The 20964-nt window shown below is 37.4% G+C and overlaps 1 protein-coding gene across 3 annotated transcripts in view; it reads right to left on the bottom strand.

Annotated features, from left to right (window-relative positions):
• AP1AR (adaptor related protein complex 1 associated regulatory protein) overlaps nt 1-20964 on the bottom strand; it is a 31777-nt gene that overhangs the window by 3045 nt on the left and 7768 nt on the right. For 2 of the 3 annotated variants that reach the window (XM_030564712.1, XM_030564713.1), the window contains exons 2-9: nt 19828-19876; nt 18336-18362; nt 14685-14710; nt 11558-11654; nt 10639-10737; nt 7066-7127; nt 5794-5867; nt 4697-4825 (exon numbers count right to left, since the gene is read on the bottom strand). In XM_030564712.1, the coding sequence (XP_030420572.1) occupies nt 4697-4825; nt 5794-5867; nt 7066-7127; nt 10639-10737; nt 11558-11654; nt 14685-14710; nt 18336-18362; nt 19828-19876 (563 nt within the window). The remainder of the gene's footprint in view (nt 1-4696; nt 4826-5793; nt 5868-7065; nt 7128-10638; nt 10738-11557; nt 11655-14684; nt 14711-18335; nt 18363-19827; nt 19877-20964) is intronic. The other variant, XM_030564714.1, reaches the window with a different exon arrangement.

Genomic DNA, 20964 nt, shown 5'->3' with positions numbered 1-20964 from the left:
CAAATAAACATCCTTCATTACTTGAGATTCCAGGAAAAAGTTTACATCCATTCACTGGGTACTTGTGAAGTTTAGCAATATTTCAATCTCTTTGTTCCTTTGCTACTGACACTTCACTGAAGGTGTCATCAATAAAGATACACAGTACCCTTTAACAAGTTATACCGTTAACTGGGTGAAATGATAGTGTAACTTTATTGCAGTTCCATGTTAACTGTATCTGACAACTTATTTATCATAAAGATATTCAGAGCAAGAATAGAAAATATCAGTAAATTTATAGATTCCAATGCCAGAAGGGACCACTGTGATAATTTAGCCTATCCTCCTGTATAACACAGGCAGTAGAACTTCCCCAAAATAATTCCTACAGCAAATCTTTTAGAAAAAGATCAAATTTTGATTTAAAAAAATACCAGTGATGGTAAATTGTTTCAATGGTTACTCTCACTGTTAAAAGTTTACACCTTGTTTACAGTCTGAATTTGTCTAGCTTCAACTTCTAGCCGACTCATGTTATACCTTTCCCTGCTAGATTGAAGACCTCATTATTAAATGTGTATTCCTCATGTAGGTACTTACAGACTGTAATCAAGTCACCCCTTACTTAACCTTCTCTTTGTTAAGCTAAATATATTGAGCTTCTTGAGTCTATCACTATAAGGCACGTTTTCCAATCCTTTAATCATTATCATGGCTCTTCTCTGAACCCTCTCCAATGTATCAATATTCTCCTTTAATTATGGACACCAGAACTGGACACAGTATTTCAGAAGTGGTTGTACCAGTGCCAAATACAGAAGTTATTTTACATCTATACCCCTACTTGAGATTTCCGTTTATGCAACCCAGAATTGCGTTGGCTCTTTTGGCCCCAGCATCACATTGGGAGTTCATGTTCAGCAGATTACCCACCACAACCCCCAAATTTTTGTTCCCACATGATTGTAACATGGCTACATGTTAGTTTGCTTAGTAAACTGGCCTCCAGCAATCTAGATCACTCCTAATCAGTGACCTGCCCTCTTTGTTATTTACCACTTCCCCAATCTGTGTCATCTGCAAACTTTATCAGTGATGATTTTATGTTTTCTCCCAGGTCATTGATAAAGATGTTAAATAGCATAGGGCCAAGAACCAATTCCCACAGGATCCCACTGGAGACACACACACTTGATGACCCCTCCTTTTACACTTACATTTTGAGACCTATCATTTAGCCAGTTTATAAGCCATTTAATATGTGCCATATTAATTTTATATCATTCTAGTTTTTTAATCAAAATGTTGTGCAGTACCAAGTAAAATGCCTTAGAGAAGTCTAAGTATATTACATGAACACTATTACTTTTAATCAAACTTTGTAATCTCATCAAAAATAGATGTCAAGTTAGTTTGATAGGATCTATTTTTCCATAAACTTATACTGATTCACATTAATTACATTATCCTCCTTTAGTTCTTTATTAACTGAGTCCCATATCAGCTACTCTGTTTTGCCTGGGATTGACCTCAGGCTGATAGGCCTATGAATACTTAGGTCATCCCATTTACCCTTTTTAAAAATTAGCTTTCTTCTGGTCTCCTGGAACTTACCCAGTATTCAAAGACCCACTGAAAATCAACATTAACAGTTTAATGAACTCTTCAGCAAGTTCTTTTAAAACTCTTGGATGCAAGTTATCTAGACCTACTGATTTAAAAATGTCCAACTTTAGTAGCTTCTGTTTAACAACTTACAGGGATACTAGTGAAATGGAAAGAGTGTTACCATCACTGTATACACCTGGGAGAATTCTGCAACACTGTATACACGCAGAATTCATGTCCCCTGCAGATTCCCCCGGCCGAAAATACATTTTATCAGACAGACACTGCAGTTACACCTTTTGACTATCAGGGCTGCTGTGGCACCAGAACAAAGGGCAGCCAGCTCACTCGATGTAGCAGGCAGTGGTGGATAGGAAGGTGGAGAGGCTCCTCACAGGGCCCTGCCTGTGGGGCCAGGTGAGGAGGCATGGAATATAGGGGGGTGAGGGAAACAGAGTAGCGTGGGACCTAAATGGGAGTGGGTGTGCAAGTACACATGGGGATGGAGCAGATGTGCTTGACTGAATGGGAGAGACTAGGGGTCAGCCAGGGTCTGCATAGAAAAGGATCCCCCACTCCCTACCAATCCCCTCCACCTCTCTCCCCCCAAAAAACCCTGTACCATACTTCTCCCACCCACATCCCAGGTTCACTCCAGGCTCCTTCCCAGAAATTACTTCTATTTCCATCGGCTCCTCCGTTACCCGACTCCCCCTAAGCCTTTACACTGCTTCTGAAGGGTCCAGGAAATAAGTGTCTGTATTGTAATTTAAATGAATTACTCAAAGTTCTGTATTAATATGCCCAGTAAATCTATTTGTCCAAAAACATTTCCTGAATCTTTTTTGTTGTCTATATTGTTAGAGACATACTTGCTGACAGGTATTTTGAAATAAATTACCAAAATAATTGAAACTAGTATAATTATATTGTGTTATTTTGACAAATAAAATATGCAGAATTTTAAAATATTGTGGACAGACTTCTTATTTTTTTGGCACAGAATTCCCCCAGGAGTAACTTTAAGATGAGACTGCATCATCTGTTTCCTCCTCCAAATTCAGAACAGAAATATTTCTTGACTACTCTGTTTTTTTTGCATTATTACTGATAATGCTACCATTTCCCTCTGGTAATGGACTAATACCTTTGTCAGGATTCGTTATATATTTAAAAAACTCCTTATTGTCCTTAACTCTGCTGGCCATGGATACTAGGAGAAATCTCTTACCTTTCCTTATCAATTTTCTACAATTCCTAATTTATATCCATTACTTTGAACAACTCCTTTCTCCCATTTGTTTTAAAGCTGCCTTCACTTCTGCATTAAACCACGCTGGTTTTTTAACCATCACAGCCTTCTTCCTCGATTGTGGATTTTTGAGCATCTAATAAGGTTCTTAAAATTACTCCCAATCATCATTCACATTTTTCTGATTAAGTTCTTCCTCTCAGCAGATTTGACTCACAATTGTTTTCAACTTTGTGAAACTGGCCCTATTGAAGTATGTGTGTGTGTGTGCGCACATGTGTTTCTTATTTTTTTACTAGCCTGGACTTTCTTCTGTATGCACATTATAAATGTGATCAAGTCATGATAACTTGTACCTAAGCTATCAACTTTTACTTCTGAGATCAGTTTCCCTTTATCTGTTAGGACAAGGACTAATCTAGAATTCTCCTGCCTTGGCTGCAACACTTTATCAAATTACTGTATCAAACAGGATTAAATATGCTGCAAATATATACGATACCACAATATTACTATTATTGCCTATTCTTCATAATGCTCATCTTATTTATGATGTATCCTCATCTCCTTCCCTTGGTCTACTCTTGGTCTTTAGGGCAGGGATTCTCTCTTTTGTGTTCATACAGCACCCAGCACAAAGCTGCCCCAATCCCAATGGGGGGTCTTTGGGCACTATCATAATATAAATATTTACTACCACTACTAGTCATCTAATTTGAAGATGAAGTAAAAGGTATACAGACAAACTTAGACATTTCCAGAAGCCTTAGTTCCGAGCGCCCTAACTTGGAAAAGTCTTTCAGTCACGCAAAGTGTAATTCCCTCACAAGATTTATTCTAGTTAGGTTGCCATTAGGCAGAGACCCATTTTAAAAATTGGTATACTTTTGGTCTACAATCAAACAATCCCCTGTTCATTAACAGCAAAAGAGTATAACCAGATCATATATAAGAATTTGAGCACGCAAAGCTTTCTCCATACCCTTCTAACCTTTCTCGCTTTTTGTGGTATGAGTGTGGGGCAGGGCCAGGCCAAGGAGAGCATATAACACCTACTCTCTGCACTAGCTGCCTATCCACTAATGGATAAAGCTCAAGGTACTTAACACTATATATTCCCCCCCCCCCCCAAAAAAAAAAAATCACTGTCTAGCCTCAGGTTACTTCAGCAGAAATTCACCCAATATAGAAATATGCTCAAATATGAGCCTGGATATTTTTAGAGAACTAAAAGAAAATTCTGCCTTTCAAAAGTGAATTTAAGACCAAGTGGTAGGTTTTCTCCAGATCACTACATTTTTGGGTTGCGTGTGAAGAATGGAAACCCCACTTAAATTGTAAGGAATATATTTACCTTTAAACAGTTTGTGCATATCCATTAAATTAATTATTTTTACATCCTAGATAGTGAAACAATAAAAGCAAGCAGTAGTAATCAATTTCTGATGTTACTTGCTCACAAGGGGGCAGTATTTCTTTACTGTTATATTTTGTTGCAGGTTGACTACTAGTGAGGTTACCATGCAATGTTGAAACCTGAAGCAAATTTGCTAAAGACTCTAAGGAACTTAGTTTTCATTGCTCAGACAGGTGAAAATATTAGAGTTATTCTAATAAACTTATTTAATCTAATATTCCTATGACAAAATCATCACCGTCACCAACAGTGTGATCTTAAAAGAGAATAAAACACACGTTTAAAAAAGCAGGCTCAAAATGTTAAGTCATTTTCTTCTTTAGAAGAAACAGCATTTTTTGGTGTTGTCAAACTACATACAAGTCATTGAAATGGTGAATATTTTTGACCCATACAAGGTTTGTATGACAAACAGCACACTATGACAGAGTAAGTACCTTCTTCATCTTCCCACTCTAGATCTAGTGAAGTGCTGTCATCATTTCCACTTGTTGATTTTGTTTTGGTCATTAAGTCACAGCTGCTCTCCGTGTTTGGTGTCAGAATGGTAGCATCAGATGAAAGTCCTACATCAAGAAGGTGTTTTTAATTCACATACATATTTGGGTTCAAGATTTAATAGCCAAAACTATCACATATCCACAGCAACTTTTACTTAGAATCTAAGCATCTTGCAAACCAATGAAAATTAACATCACTATTTGATGAATCACTTCCATCCACCAATTTAATGAAATGTATCCTCCTTTGGGAGAGCATATAGCAGCTTTTTAACAGTTCACAACATTAAACAATTAAGGTAGGACAGTGAAGAAAACTGTATCCAATTAAAATCACACAGGGATTTAGACATAGAATGCAATTATCCAAGTTGGAATCTGGCCAGGGTTAACAAGGATTTCTAGAGTTCTACAGGATCCTTAATTACAAGAAGCCAGACACTCTTTAAACACTTCAGAGACTGCGCTTCCAACAATACAAAGTCCATTAATAAGATAATGGGGTACTGGGTCAGAACTGATGTAAGGGTGAGAGTACCATATTCAGCAATGGCTTTCAACCTTTTCTCATTTGCAGAACCCTAAAAAATTTGGAGTGGAAATCTTAAGATAGTCTGCGGACCCTCAGGAATCTACGGACTGCAGGTTGAAAACCACTGATAAACAGGACCTTCTCCTGCAACTCCTAGGTGTTCTCTGGGATGTCTGTGTGGGACACTGCCAATTCAGTGCTGGAGAACTCTGGAAAGCCAGAAGTCAGCCTGAAGAGCTCAGTTTGGGTGCTAGTTCAAAACTCGTTTTATTAGGATAAACGACTTTGAGTGCTGGATACAATAAAGGTACCTGTCTAAAGGGTATATGAAGTACCTCTCCAGACGCCTCCACAGCTCAAAAATCCAAGAGGAACAGAAGTATAAACCCAAAAGTGGGAAAACAAGGAGATTTTTCTTCAGAGAAGGATATTCAAAACACAATTTGCTCCACAGTTATTTAAAGAACATCTAATTTCAAAATGTATGTTGAAAATCACTTACTGCTACTTCGAAAAGCTTCATAGTGGAGCTTTATATTTCTCAAAGAACAATCAAACTCCTCCTCTGCCACTGAGCTGTAAAATCAACATTTTGCTTATTACATCCAGAGGTATCAGTGATCAAGCCTAGCATTTATGGTTTTCTGGCACATTTATAGGTCTACCATTTTAAAAAGTCCATATGAATTAGCATCTTTAAATAGGTGCTCATCTCTCACTTTTCCTGGGGATCTCACAGAGCATTCATTGTAAATGGCATCCTCTTGTTAACCTTAGGAAATCATGTCTGCTCACGTGGTTTCAGCTACCATCTTTATGCAGATGACTTGCAAAATTACATTCCACTCCATATTTGTCTCCTTCCTTCCAATCCTACATCCCTGCTCTCTAACATCTCCTTTGATAACTTGCAGGTAATTTAACATGGCTAAAACTGGACTCCCTGAACCTTCCTCCCAAATCCACTCCTCCTCCCTCATTCTCTGTCTCCACTAACACCACCTTCATCTCGGGTCACTCAGACCCATGACCTGGCAGTTTATCTTTGACTCCTCTCTCTCTCTCATTTACCCTATGCATCCAGTATCCAAATCCTCATTTTCTTCCTCCATGGTATTTCAAAAATCGCCCCCCCCCCTTGCACCCCATGCACACAGCTAAAACTAGTTCAGGCCTTCTTCATCTCTCATTGTAATTACCGCAACCATCTTCTCTCTGGTCTCCTTAACAAGTATATAATTCCCCTCTGATCCATTCAAAATGTGGCTGCTTGGCTCATTTTTTTTGCCCATTTGGATCCCAATATTGTTTCTTTAATTCCCTCCACTGCCACCTCTACCCATCCTAGTACTAATAAAAATCATGAGTTTATTTTCACTAACAAAATGTTTTGTGACAGCAGAGAGCACAAAGCTCTGACACCATTCTATTATAGGTTTGATTAACTTACAGTTATAATGCAGATTTGAATCATGAAAGACATCAGATAAAGAGATAACTCGGGTAACTGTAGACTGGAATAGCATTTTGCATGTATTATTCCAGAAACTCCAGAGGATGGCAGTAGGAATGCAATATGGTGTCTAAGTATGATGATGACATGCAAGAATGACTACTTTTTAGTGGCGAGGGGAAAATAGCATTTTCATAATAAAAATATCCCTTATTTGAAACAGCCAGATGGGGAAGATGGGAAAGAACACATCTTCTGTTATTGAAAACTCCCCCACTACTAGTCATTAATAAAAAAATAGTATTTTGTTTCACATCTTACCTTTGATATTCTCCATTATTAGCTGCTGGTGCTGGCTGCATAATCCTCTGTAGTCTATATGGCTACCAAACAAAGTGTAAGTTGTCATATATCAGGAAGTTTTCAAAACTCACTGAAGAAACAGACTTAATGCCCTTCAAATTATAGTTAAAAATATTAAAACAAGTTTCAACCTCCTGGGATCGATTACCTCCCTGTTGCATGGCCTAAAAATATTATCCCAGTTCCCCCAATTCAGCTGGGAAAGAGACAGGACTTTGATTATATTAATACAGATTCTTAAGTAGGTGAAGTATTTGTCAGATAAAAATAACTTTTTCTTCTTAATCTCAGAGGACGAGTATATTCTCTCCACGGCAGTACCAGTCCCTTCTAACTTGAAGGGCAAGAGCCTTCTTCATTTTAACCCATTTTGCACACAAGAAATGTGATCATGAGGCACCATCCTACTTGCAAGCATGAAAATAAGAGTGGTTATTCACCATGGCATCTTTTCATCTCAGTTATTCTTATCTCAGCATAGTACTTTCTAAAAGCAGTTGAGATATGACGATTTGAATGTTTTGTTCTGTCTATAGTACATGTTCAATAGAAAACATCTTTAATCTGACAAAGAAAATCTGCTTTTAAAGAAGCAAATTTTATTTCCTTACATTACCTCAGCACAAGGAATATTGCCACATGTATTTCTATTTTTATATATCATAATAAAGTATTTGATTTGCATGAACAAAAACTTTAAACTGTAGAATTTAAAGGAACGAACAGATAGTAAAGCCTTCTTTGTATCCTTATGTGTAAACAGATTGAAAATATGAGATACAGCCTAGTAATAGGATTCCTTTTATGGCCTCAAGATATATATGTTATGGGCAAAGGGTTTCACTCATTTTTTAAGTTTTTGATTTTAAGATGACTAACATCTCCACCCCCACAATCCCAGAGAGAAAAATTTGGGATAAAAATGTAAGGCCAGTCAAGTACCTGCTGGTCAGTTCATAACTGATTTAATTTAATTTAACTCACTTTGATTACACTGGTCTACAATTTTTGAGAAGTCGTCTGCTTCAGAGATAAAATGTGCTATTTATTATGTACTTTGATGTGCTGAATTCAAATATGACAATTAAAACAACTGATTGGCTACTGTTTCTAAGATATTTAAGTTTTTACATTTTATGTCTATGTATATTGTGTAACATGGCTGTAGCAGAGCTCTTTCTCAAGGGCTGAATGGGTCTAGTGAAAATTTTTATTTAATACAAAACTCCCAATATGACAATACCTTTTCTTGGCACAAAAGCATTTTCCCACTGTGGAGTACGTGGCAGGTAATGTATTAGCACAACTAGATTCTGAATGTAATGAGTAACTGGGAAGTTATGGAGAAAGTGCATTTCTTATTGATACTTGGTGAATGAGAGAATGTGGATAAGAGGAAGGAAAGGATCACATATTAAGCAAAGTTGGATGTTTGGTTTCTACTGGATGAAGTAGATCCATCTTTAAACTTGTTCTATAAATTGGAAGGTAAGTCCCAGGGTACGCAAGTACTTCAAAACTATTGTTTTGCTTTGCAGAACTTGATTATGTCACCTGTACTCACATTTAGTATCTTAACCTGCATTTCTATTGGAAACAAATGAACTAAACAATATGTATTTAACAAACAACAGTGGTCAAATTAGGTTCATATGTTGTCATATTTCCAACGATTCACTTGTTTGTTGAATTAACAGACTGATGCCTGAGCCAAGCAAGGAGTTTCAGGCAGACATAAGAGTTGGATTGTGAATTTTCTATAACTGAATTCTAGCTTATTTGGACCATGTCAGAACTTAAGCGCATATCCCGGAAATGTGCTTTTAAAGATGGTTTTAACAAGATTAGAACTCTTTTCTTTTAATTGTAGCCACGACTATATTTTTAACTAAAAAACAAAAATAAGATTTAGAGACTTTGTGAAAAGTAACTAATTTCCTCCTCATCTCCACTCCATGTTGAATGACATTAATCAACCTTTTTCAACAAGGTAGTCTGTTTAAAAACAAAAACGGTGCATTACAGATGTCCTAGGATCTGGGTAAGAAAGACCAGTTTTCAGAACAGGGCATTTGGTAGGGTTTCTCCCGAAGAACTTTTACAGTCCTATGCATAAAACAAATTACTGATGGAGATCTTAAAGAGACCAAAGACAGAAGAATAAAAAGAAAAGCAGAAGGTGAGAAAAACCCATTGAGAAAGAATAGAGAACACAGTAATAGCAAAAAAGGGGAAAAAATGCAGAATGGAAAGGCATCTCGAAACTATTTGGGAACATTTGATATCGGAAGAAAACTAGATCTCATCTTTGCCCTACAGTGTCCCATGAACTGTGAGCTGGCCATGATCATCATGTCAGACTCTTGCTGGTGAGAAACTGCAGAACTGGAATTAATTTGCAAACTTGACACCATCAAATTAGTCCTGAATAAAGATTGGGAGTGGCTGGGTCACTAGAAAAAATAATTTCCCCTCTGTAGATACTTACACTTTCTTGTCAACTGCTGGGAATGGGTCACATCTATTTTGATTGAACTGGCCTCGTTAGCACTGACCCCCAGCTTGGTAAGGCAACTCTCATCTTTTCATGTGCTGTATATTCATACCTGCCTACTGTATTTTCCACTCTATGCGGCTGATGAAGTGGATATATCCCATGAAAGCTTATGCTGAAATAAATTTGTTAGTTTCTAAGGTGCCACAAGTACTCCTGTTCTTTTTGACTGTTCATTTTGTGAACTACTGCATTAACTTTTCAATAAGAAAAGGCTGAATGATAGTTAGTCCTAAAATGGGCTCTCACCTAACGTCTTGTTGACTACAGGGATTCATTTTTCACGAGTTTAACTTTCTTCAGCGAGTCTACCCACCGGCTTTTAAAACTGTCTGTAATTAACATGTAAACTGTGTTTGGGAAGTTTTGTTCTCTTAGGCATACTGTAACGACTGTCACAAACAGCATTTAAATGGATGTTGAAAAAAGTCAGATGTACAGTTCCAAGTGTTCTTTTAAATTTGCAGATGCTTCTTATAGTTAGACAATTTATACTCGTTATCTTTTAGTTAATGAATTGAGATGAAAAAATGTATGTACTAACAATTATGGGCTAAAATACAGTAGGATTTTTATTATTCATATAACCACACTTGCATGAAGAAGTCAAAGTATCACAGAAGACAGACCAGCAACTGTCTACTGGATTAACAGAAAACAAAAAGCCTTTTTTTTTTTTTAAAAAGACATCCAGGCTAAGTGTTATCAGCTGACTCCAATCTCAATAGCAACAGGCACTACGCATTTAACACTACTACTATTCATAGGCACAGATGTTTTATGCAACACAAGCGCTACTCTGCTATAAAAATACTTGATAGTAGACTTCAGGGACTATGCATGAAAATAGACACTACTACAAACCAAGCTGCATCTCAGAAATTACTTCTGAGAAAATAAATGAAGCTATGATAGTCTGTGTACACAAAAATATAGAACAGAAGCTCTGATATGTATTGGGGTCTTTTTCCCCTCACCTCCAAGAGCTTTTTCTGCTTTGCTGCCCTGGCTGCTTCACGTTGTGCAGCATATAAAGCCTCTTCTTCTATTCTTAACTTCTCCTCTTGTAAGGCTAACTGTATATGAACAAAATAATAAGGGTTAACAAAAGCAGAACCTATCTATCTTCCTATGAATAAAAACATAAGTTTACTAAATTAAAAGAAAAAAGTTACCCATAAAAAGACAAACAAAAAGCAAACTACCAGAATGTATAGTCAGAAACCATTTTCTTGATCATCATTATATGCAAAGTATTGCAAGTCTGCTAGTTTCTTCTTTCAAACAACTAATGAAATTGAGTCAGATATATATTACCCTGTTAAAACAAAGACACCTACTGGGAAAATAGTGAGCTGTTTTAAATACATAAGGGCGTTTTACAGAGGACCATATATATTATAAAACTAGTTTTAAACATAAGATGAATTTGTATTACATTTAAAGAGGTGTTCATCTGGAAGTGATCACTAATTTCCGTATCATATCCCATTAACAAGTAATGGGATATGATGTTAAAAGCAGACATGATGAATTAGGTTCTTTCATTTAAATTTTTTTCGCCCCTCCCCACTAAATAAGCTGAATAAAATACATAGCAATTTTTTTCTTTCCAAAGGAAGAAGGCTGATATATTTTGAATTCAAACAGCTCTCTACAGAGGAATATCTATCTTATTTATTATATTTTCCTTTTAATTAAGCAATAAATGAATTAAGTGATCATCTTTAATACAAATTTAATTGCACAGCTACAGTACCCGGCCAACTAAAAATCCTGTTAACCGATAAATGCAAGAACAATGATTTGCCACAATTTAAAACCTGTTTTGCTTGTTTAGGCCATTATTTGTAATCATAAAATTATCCAAGTCACACAATCACCACAATTATCTACCTCTGACTGAAGTTTCATATCAAATGCTCTCTGTTTTTCAGCAATGGAATCATAATGTCTCTCTCTCAGATGAGCAATTTCTTCCTCCGTCAGAGGTCTGAAGAGGGAGAAAATACAGTGGCACTCTTTAGTAAATGATTAGTTAGACTTGGAACTAATAAGACAAGCCTAATAAATGGAAGCATACTAATGAGGGAAAAAAGGAAGCAGGTAATTTAGAAATCTGAATTGTTCAGCCAGCCTTCTGATCTGAAGTTCTAATTTGATTGGCCCCTTAATCCAAACATAGGAGCAGACTGAAAGTACAGTTCATATCTAAAACAAGGTTTAAAGTTCTAGGGCTTACCTAAACGAACAGTTAATGCACAGCAAATTGGGGTGTAAATCTATCTAATACTAGTATGCCATACACTAACTCATGTGGACCCTGTCACTGTGCATTAAATCTTCCCTATGGAATGGAAGTAGATCAAAGTAAACTCTAGGGAACTTTTAGAGTGTGGTCCACACAGACAGTTAATGCACAGCAAGGTAGATTTACACCCCAGTTTGTTGTGCATTACTATTTCTCTCTACATACGCAGGTATATTCCCCATGAAAACACATGTTATTAAAGGTAATGTGATATTAAAGTGTATTAAATGAAATTGCATTCCCCCAAAAAGGAATTAACTCTTTACAAAAGTTATGCCCCTTTTAAGAGAAGGATAAAAGCCTCAAAATTAAGATTGAAAGATTCCAACTAATTTCTCAGTGCTGTATGACCTCTTACTAACAGCTGTCCCACCCTATTTAATTGTGTCCCCTTTTTCTAATCTCTACTAGAAATAAATATTGGACATATTTTTGATTACATATTATTTAATATATAGTAAAGATTTCAAAAGGAAAGTAGTCCCAAGGTAACTGAAGTTATATCAGAGCTCAAAATATTCTCTCAGATCAAAGTGTAGGAGGAGCAGAACAATGTGTTTATTAAAAGAACTGGAATGGAGGATCTGTTTCATGTTGATTATACAGTGTCCTAAAATTATGTAACCATATGTGCACTTTGTATTATGTAACAACTAAGCAACGAGCACAGTGTTTCACAGGGAGCAAGGCCCCGCTCTTGAAGGCAAGTTGTTTTGCCAACACAGCGCCCGTTGAAGTTGCAGCATCAAGTGATAACATTGCAGGATATATTAAATGTTATAGCATGTTGGATATGAATTCATGGAATAGAAAGATTTTATCATTTTAGTAATGTTCTTGTAACATTTGTATATATTTTTGCAAATATTAGGGGACCAAGTTAAGATTGAGTGAGTGGTATATAAGCCTGTAGTATTACAGAGCAGTGGAGAATTCACTGGAACCTTTTTCGTGTCCAGATTTCCCCCCACAACTAGCGGAATGTTTGTGAAAGTATTTTTTGTGGGATGTTAGAAGGGGATTTTTTTTTTTTAAACTGACTTACAGTACAAAAACCAAAGCCACAGGCTTAAAAAGGCAAGATATTTAAGTAAGTCAGGTAAAGGAAATGCAGACAAAGATTCTGCATTGTTTTATCTTTGTATGCCTGAATAAAGGCTGCTTATTTTTAACTTTGCACCAGTAGTTTAAATACAGTAAATGTTTAATAAACTCAAACATCAGCAATCTTGCTGTATATTATACAGATCTACCTTCAATTAATTTATTAACATGCAATTGAGTTTAAAAATATTTTTATGCATAATCACTGAAATATACTTTTAGAAAATATCTACATTGTGAACAAAGTTGAATACCTGTGAGGAAAACAAAAAGGCAAGTGCCGTAGCCTTTTAAAGAAATTGAAACCTTTAAAAATTAGAAGGATACTTCAAGATATTTAAGATTTTTCTGTTCTAGACTACTGAAAAAAATTGTTGTTTTATACTGATTTATTTGAAGTCCTTCTATTGATTCAGATGCCAACCTGCTTTTAGATTTTTAGGGGTGTTTACGAAAAAAATTAAGGATGTTGCTTGAATCAGCCACTAGTACCAAAGATGTAAAGCTAAATACAGTTGGGGGGAGGGGGTGTCTAGCCTAGCACTGCGAATGCTTGTGGTGAATTTTAGATTCACAGAAGTGTATGTTAGAGCAATAGGGATCCCCCACCCCACCCAGAAACTGGGACCTTTCCCTCTCCCCACCTCCAGAACCAGTCCACGACCTCTATCCCTGCCTTCCCATCTGCATGAAACCAGGACCTCTCTACCACCGTCCTTATTGTATTTCTGGCCCCCACTCTCAAGCATGGAGAAGGGGAAGATCAGTCTTGGGAAAGCTACCAAGGTCCTTAATTACCTTGGTCAGACCTGGGCCTGGACCTCCTTCCGGGGATGATCTTCCTCCATTGCATTCCCTCTCTGGCTTTTCCTCCCTTGCAGGCTGTGCAGTGAGGGCCTGATAGTAGGCAAACTCCAGTGACTGACTGCGGAGTCTGGGGTGCTAGATTCAATACTGAAGCCACAGGCTGCCACAACTGCACAGAGCACTCTAAGGGTACACTACTCAGGGATAAAAGACCCAGGTCAGTTGATTTGGGCTTGCAGGTCTAAAAACAATTGCTGTGTAGATGTTTGGGCTGGGACCGGAGCCCCAGGTTTGGGACCCTCCATCCTTGCCCCTTCAGGATCACTGCGGCTTGCTTCCTATCATTCTCACCACACAGTCTACGCATGTGCCCCAAAGGCAGTGGAGAAGAACATCTCCCTGCGGTTGTGGTGCTATTTGCTGCGTTAGTCAGATCCAAGTGGTTGTGAATGCCACATAAATGTAAGCTTTGCAAAACTAGTAGATTTAAGGTGTGGGTTCATCATTTCAGAAATAAATATAAAAATCAGGTGGGTTACAAAAGATTATGGATTTACTGTTGACTAAACTCCATTTAAAAGTATTTTAAACTATATTAAAATAAATTACCACTGCAAATATTAATATCTTGTAAGTGAACAGTTATCCACTGAAGTTGGGTAACTGTCTGGCATTAGAATTTTCAAGCATCAGTTAAGTGAAAAGTCAGCATGAATTTTGCTGGTCATATGTAACTTGACTGACATGATGGAAGAGGACATAAGCTAGTAAAAAAAAAAAGCTCTTGAAACAATGTCTTACCTATGACTACTTCCTGGGCTTTCTCCCTGTTAAATTATAAATACAATCAATGTAATTAAGATAATCCATTATCTACATCTAAATGTATAAACTAACCAATCTAACATTTATTTTAAAAAACCACCAAACGTTCACAGACAAAAGTTTAAGATCAGAAGCAACACCCATATGTAATTAGAGATCCAACAGAATGAGCTACAAGCATCCTCTTTTTCCATCTTCACCTTTCTAAGTAATAGGCAGCTAGTCTGAGCTTGTCTGCATTGTGATAGAATGCTGGCACCCTGAGAAAAGAGGGTCTTTCTTGTATAGGTAGACCACAAGGCAGGTCCTCTCTTATGGTCTCCAGCTTATTTTGGCCATTAAAGAGCCTGAGGGATCAGGCTTCTCCCCGCAATCCTCTTCTCCCTTGCAACATGCGGGAACTACATGGAACATCCAGAGCAGGCTGATGGGCCATTTGTTAAATAGCGCAACTTATCACCACCCTTTGCGGTTTATCCAGGAGTAGAACCTGGGCAACTTTGGTACTGTCCATGGATGAAGAGACCTCCATGGCTGCTGCCTGAAAAACTTCAGATTCCTGAAGACCTCATGGTGAAGATTCCACTCTTCCTAGTCTGTCCACTTAGCTAGTCTCCCCTTACATCACCCTTCTCCCAGATGAGAAGCACTCTTGCTGGAAAAAGGTGTTGTTCCGCCCACGGGACAAATATATTAGGTTCCCTCTGAAGCGTTTTGGACTTAGGGACCTCTGTTTCTTGACATGACTTGGCAACATATTGTCCATCATTATCAGCATGTGCTTGTTTGGAAGTGAAGTTGTGAGGCCTATTTTGATCCTTTTGAATGGCTTGTTGCCTGAGCCAATTTATGCACAAGCAGAGTGAGAGAACTGCATAAAACTTGAATTGGCATTCCCACAGTGCGCTGCCCAGATAGGCAACTTTCATGTTTTCATATTCTGGTCTGGCTCAGATACAGTACCACTGGGTGAATCTTCTACTCTTTACTAACCAGATCAGTGATATGTTTACCTCATTCTATGTTAGCCTGGGAGGAGGCAACCTATGCAACTTGGGTCTTTGTTTCAGGTTACTCTACACCAGTGGTTCCCAAACTGGGGATCTTGAAATGTTACAGGAGGTTCTCAGGAAAAAAATCCCTAACGGAGACACAGCTGTCCCTAGGGACTCTGGGCAGCACAGGTCCAGCAGTCCAGAGCCCCTGGACTTCCAAGAGCTAAGCAGATCAAAGCAAGCATATCTATCAACTGAGGAGATTTAAACTTCAAGACTCCTTATAAGAAATGGAAAGGGAGGTGGCTATTTTTAAAATTAAATAGGCAGCTAGTATTGTTTTTAAAATTATGAAAAACAAGTTTAAACTTTGTTGTAATGTGCACTGTTTGCCTGGACTGCTCAAGACCTGAATGCTTGTGTAGGAGGAACTCTTCGAGTTGGCTTAAATAACTTCAAGCTGTTTCACATCTGATACTCCTTGATGAAACATAGGAGCCTTGTCTTATGACAGGCTTATTCAGAGTGATATAAGCTATGAAAGTGAGATCTTGGGAGAATTTTGCCATTTTCATAATGTAATCAAAACACTGTAATTATAAATAATAATAAATAGTGTGCAATAAACATGTCATAAAAATGAATTTTATATTTCCAAGATCACTGCTTTTTATAAATTATACTCAGGAAAAGGAGAAAATCCCTGGAAATATTCATTTTTAGGACAGGGTTTGTGAGACCTGACATTTTAGTGAAAGGGGTTCACAGGTTGTTAGAGTTTGGGAACCACTGGCCTACACTATACACTTAACTTGGTATAACTACGTCGTTCAGGGGGTGAAAAATCCACACTCTTGAGTGACGCAGTTATATTAACTTAACCTCCAGCGTAGACAGTGCTATGTTAGTGGGAGAGCTTCTTACATCAATATAGCTACTGCCTTTCACAGAGGTGGATTAACTATGTTGACGGAAGAAGCTCTTCGCTAAAGAAATGCAGCAGCGCAGCTGAAACTTTTTAAGTGTAGACTTGCCCTCAGTCACTGAAAGGCACAGATTTCTGCCTAGGAATTTCACTAGGGAAGAATTACATCAGAAGCAAATTTTCTTCTTTAGGCTTTTTCCTTTGCTGTTTGTCCACCATAACCCCTTTACTGAGGCTGGGCAGTGAAATGAACCACTATAGTATCCCAGGAGAGAGATTTGCTCCAGATAAAATGGTGTACACGTTTTGCCAAGTTCTAGGGTCACTAGCCTTCAAGAGGCCATTAAGAACCTATTAGATTAACTTTAGAAAGATTTATAATTTTTTCTAAAAAACTTGACAAGAAAATCACTAAGCTATGCCAGAAGCAGTCCATTTTCCATTTGAGAAAACTGATGAACTGTTCAGGAGAAACCAGTGACTGACCCGTGCCACCATTTATTTTTTATTTCTTTTTAAGGAAGTTTTTTAAAGCTGTTGTGCAAGGACACTCCTAAGCAGCAGTCACAGAACTATTTGCACTTCACAGATGGTTGAAAATGCCACTTTTGACCTAGTGCCTCAGCATACTTGAACTGTGCTGGTATCCATTATAAACCCACACCTTGTAGATTACTGCTTATGTACAGACATTGGAACCACAAAGGATGCCAATCCTGTTTATTGAAGGTGCAAAAGAGACCAGTAAGGGTCACTGTTTAAATTTTGCAGTACCAACATTTAAACAAGTTCATTCTTAGATAGCAAAAACTGGCAGAGCAAGTCTAGTATGTATACCCTATGTGCAGTAATTTCACTCTTGTGCCAGGTGACAGCATGTCTTTGAATTCATTGGGTCATGTGGACAGAGTCCAACTGCCTCCAGGTCTCTGAGAAGTTCTAACTGTACCTCCTGAATGGTATTTGTTTTGTCTTTTTTTTTTTTTTTTTTTTTTGGAGTTGCCAGGGAGTTGGGAAAAGAGGCTTGTTGACACAGAAATCCCCCCTTTACTACTTTCCTTTAAAAACTAAGTTGCAGTGAAGGATGGACTGAAAGCAACTCCCAGTAGCATGAGTGAACTACTTCCTTGTGTTAGGCTTCAGAAATGAAGTGGGGCATTACCAAAGAGTAACTCCAACGCACACATTCCTAGATGGAGCTAAAGACACTGATTCCAGTGCTTCTACCAGTTCAAGTTAGTGCTTATAATAGTTCAGGTGCCAAACTCAGATTCTCTGTATAGAAGCATGCTGTACTGCCACTACTCAAATGATATGGGGAATGTTTGTGTTTTACCAAAAGATTACAGTTAGCCAAGTATTCCTACTCTTATGTAGGATACCCCTACACACTGAATCTTTATCAGGTATAATTTTTTTTTCCACAAGTCCCATTATAATAATCCTGCACTTCCCTTTGCAGTCCCACTTCTCTCCATTCCCCGTAACCAGAGAAATATTATTTACTACTATCCAAGAGGAAGAAAATCAAGCCCTGATAGCGTCAAAGAAATACCAGCAACTCCTCTATGAAGAGACCAATGCAGAAGTTAGCTGCAGCCAAAAGGGTTAGCAAGATGTAGATCTTGGGACTACAAATACATTTTTTTACCAGTGTGAAAGTGTGTTGAATTACTGAGTGCTGTACTGTGAAACCCAAGTACTTACCTCATCACTTTCCACTAGATTCTCAAACTGCAAAGAAAAACAATATAGAGTATACAAGGTTACTGACAAGCAGTCATTGCGATACAAACACCACACTTTAATGAACACAAATAAAAATCAGCATAATTACAACGTTTACCTATTAGGCATATTTTGTGGAAATGCTGCTCCAATTAAAGCTGAAGACAAGAATATTCAATTATCAAATCTTCTACTTTGTGAAGAGCTATTGCTTTTGGAGTGTGACCAGCTTCCCTACAAACATAGCTTGTAAGTTGTTTTCTTCTACACAGAATGTAATAATTAAGAGGTTAAGAATTAGAATTAAGAGTTTTGTTGCATTTCATTGCATTTGGTATTATACAGTGCCCCGAGCAACTCCGCTGGGAGGGTAATTTATGGTTTTATTAGTTAACGACTGATGAATTCTCTCAAGCTCATGTATTCTGATATGAATAAGAGCCGTAAAATTATCAGTTATAGGCACTAGAGACACAGAAGTTCTGTATATTAGTGTAAAAGTGCACCAAAGCCAAAAGCTGTATTGCAAGCTAACACTAAAATATTAAAATAAATAAAATTCATGACATGTTTTCTGAAAAGTATTCATAGGGCAAAAATAATTAACTTATAAAAAACAAATAAATTGCCTATACAAAAGCTCCAGGCACCATTGACATCTCTGAAGAAATAAATACAGGCTTTCCTAAGCAAAAGATGGAAAACTCTCTCTTCCAGCTATGGATCCTAACCTCCTAAAACGGTCCCAGTCTCCCATCCCCGAATCTGCCTCCTGGAAAGCTGCAGCATAGATATACCTCTTCCACAGAGACGCCTCAGTTTATCCCTTTCCACTTTGGAGATATACAACAACAAATTCAGGCAGAAAAATTAGTTACTTGAAACAGAAATGAGGATTCTAAGCAGGATGACAACTTTGCGTATCAGGGAGTAAAAGTCAATGAAAACATTAGGATGCTTTATCTAAGCACAGAAGGCTGAATCCAAAATATATGCAGCCTTATAAGTTGCACAAGCCACTGCAGTAGGTTGACCTATCACAAAGATCAAAATAAAACCAACAGAAGCCATCCAGTGCTGCTTCCTACGTCTATAGTAGAGTCAATCTACAAGCATCGGTCGGCAGCACAGCCCACAGGAGTTCCTATAAGGCACAGAAGTAGTGGAAGCTGTAATATAGACAGGACTTGAGAATTTTTGCTTCTGTCTCATCTGCTGCTGGATAGGACACAGAAAACCAATACTTTGATTCCTATATGCATTACAATTTAGAACACTGACATGCCTAAGTCTTTTTACTTGATCAAGAGAAGTGGCATGACAATTACTATTTCATAATTCACTTAGTGCTTTAGTCTGATATACTGTTAAGAGGTTCCATTCTATGCAAACAATGACAAGTGCCAGAAAGTCTGGTGGGGGTGCAACTTTTAAAAAAAGGTTTCAAGGCTTAGGGGAAAAAAGTACTTACCTCAATAGTGAAGTGTTCTCCAGTTGAACATGTTCTAAAATACTTTGATCTAGAAAATAAACCCATAATTTCATGGCAGGTTAGCAGTTCTAGAGTTCAAATAGCTTCTAAAAATATTTTTAAAAAGTTATTTATGACAGAATGAAGTCAGGTCTAATAGTTACACCACTACCATTTTAATCGCAAAATTAGAAGCAGCTCAGGAGCAAAATACTTCAAAAGCCATTGTGAATTCATTTTAATGTTTAGGCTTAAGCTAATTTATTATTGTCAATTAATAGAGTTATATTAACTGATGCATAATATTACAGGGGAGACAAACTGGAGTATGAAAAATACTTGTCTGAGGATGTAAAAATGTTTTTTTTTCAAACTGGAAGGAAGGTGTAAAAAGAATAAACTCCTTTCCCAGTGAAGGAGTAATGTATCAGGATGATGATCGCTTTGCATTTGCTGCCATTGTGCATTTCTATTTTTAAACTGTGTTAACCAGTTTTAGTACATTTTACCTATTTCCTTCAAGACACATCATTCTGGCCAGCCTCTGAAAAACTCATTGATCATTATGCCTGCTAGCAGTGTTCTATGTAACAAATGCCAACTTGTAGAGTGTCATTCTTTGACTGTTTACTCATGTAGCTAGGGGGCTAGCCTTTTATATCCTTTGTTTCTTCAGAAAGATTACTGATTTATCCAAAAAAGCATCAAGAAACAAGGTAGTAAACCAGCACCATTTGACTTGCCAGTTCTCCATGGATCACAATTTGGGAATCAAATTACATTTTTTGCAGAGGGTGGTTGCGCATAGCAACTACAGAGATCCAAGCCTTTCTTTGAGTCACTGACAGACATAAGTATATCTTAAGGAGTCAGGCGAGCATAATAAGGAATTTATCCAAGACTTTCAACCAAGACTTTTTTATTTTCAAGCTATCACCTCTTAGAATATTGGCTCTCAAATAGCAGACCACTGCTGCTTTAGGTATGGTTGTATTTATACATTATAAATTCTAGCACAGGCATAAATAAAAACTACTGTTCTTTCCAGAAATAACTTCCAGGGTAACCCAACCGTGACTGCTCTTACTCACTGTTAGAGGAGCTTTTCTAGATGTTCAGCTCCCAAAATGTTTTGTA

Source organism: Gopherus evgoodei, chromosome 5, assembly GCF_007399415.2.
Source record: "Gopherus evgoodei ecotype Sinaloan lineage chromosome 5, rGopEvg1_v1.p, whole genome shotgun sequence".
In the NCBI taxonomy this organism is placed as follows: Eukaryota; Metazoa; Chordata; order Testudines; family Testudinidae; genus Gopherus; species Gopherus evgoodei.
The sequence above is the reverse complement of the archived record's forward strand: the minus strand, read 5'-3'. Positions and strand labels throughout refer to the sequence as shown.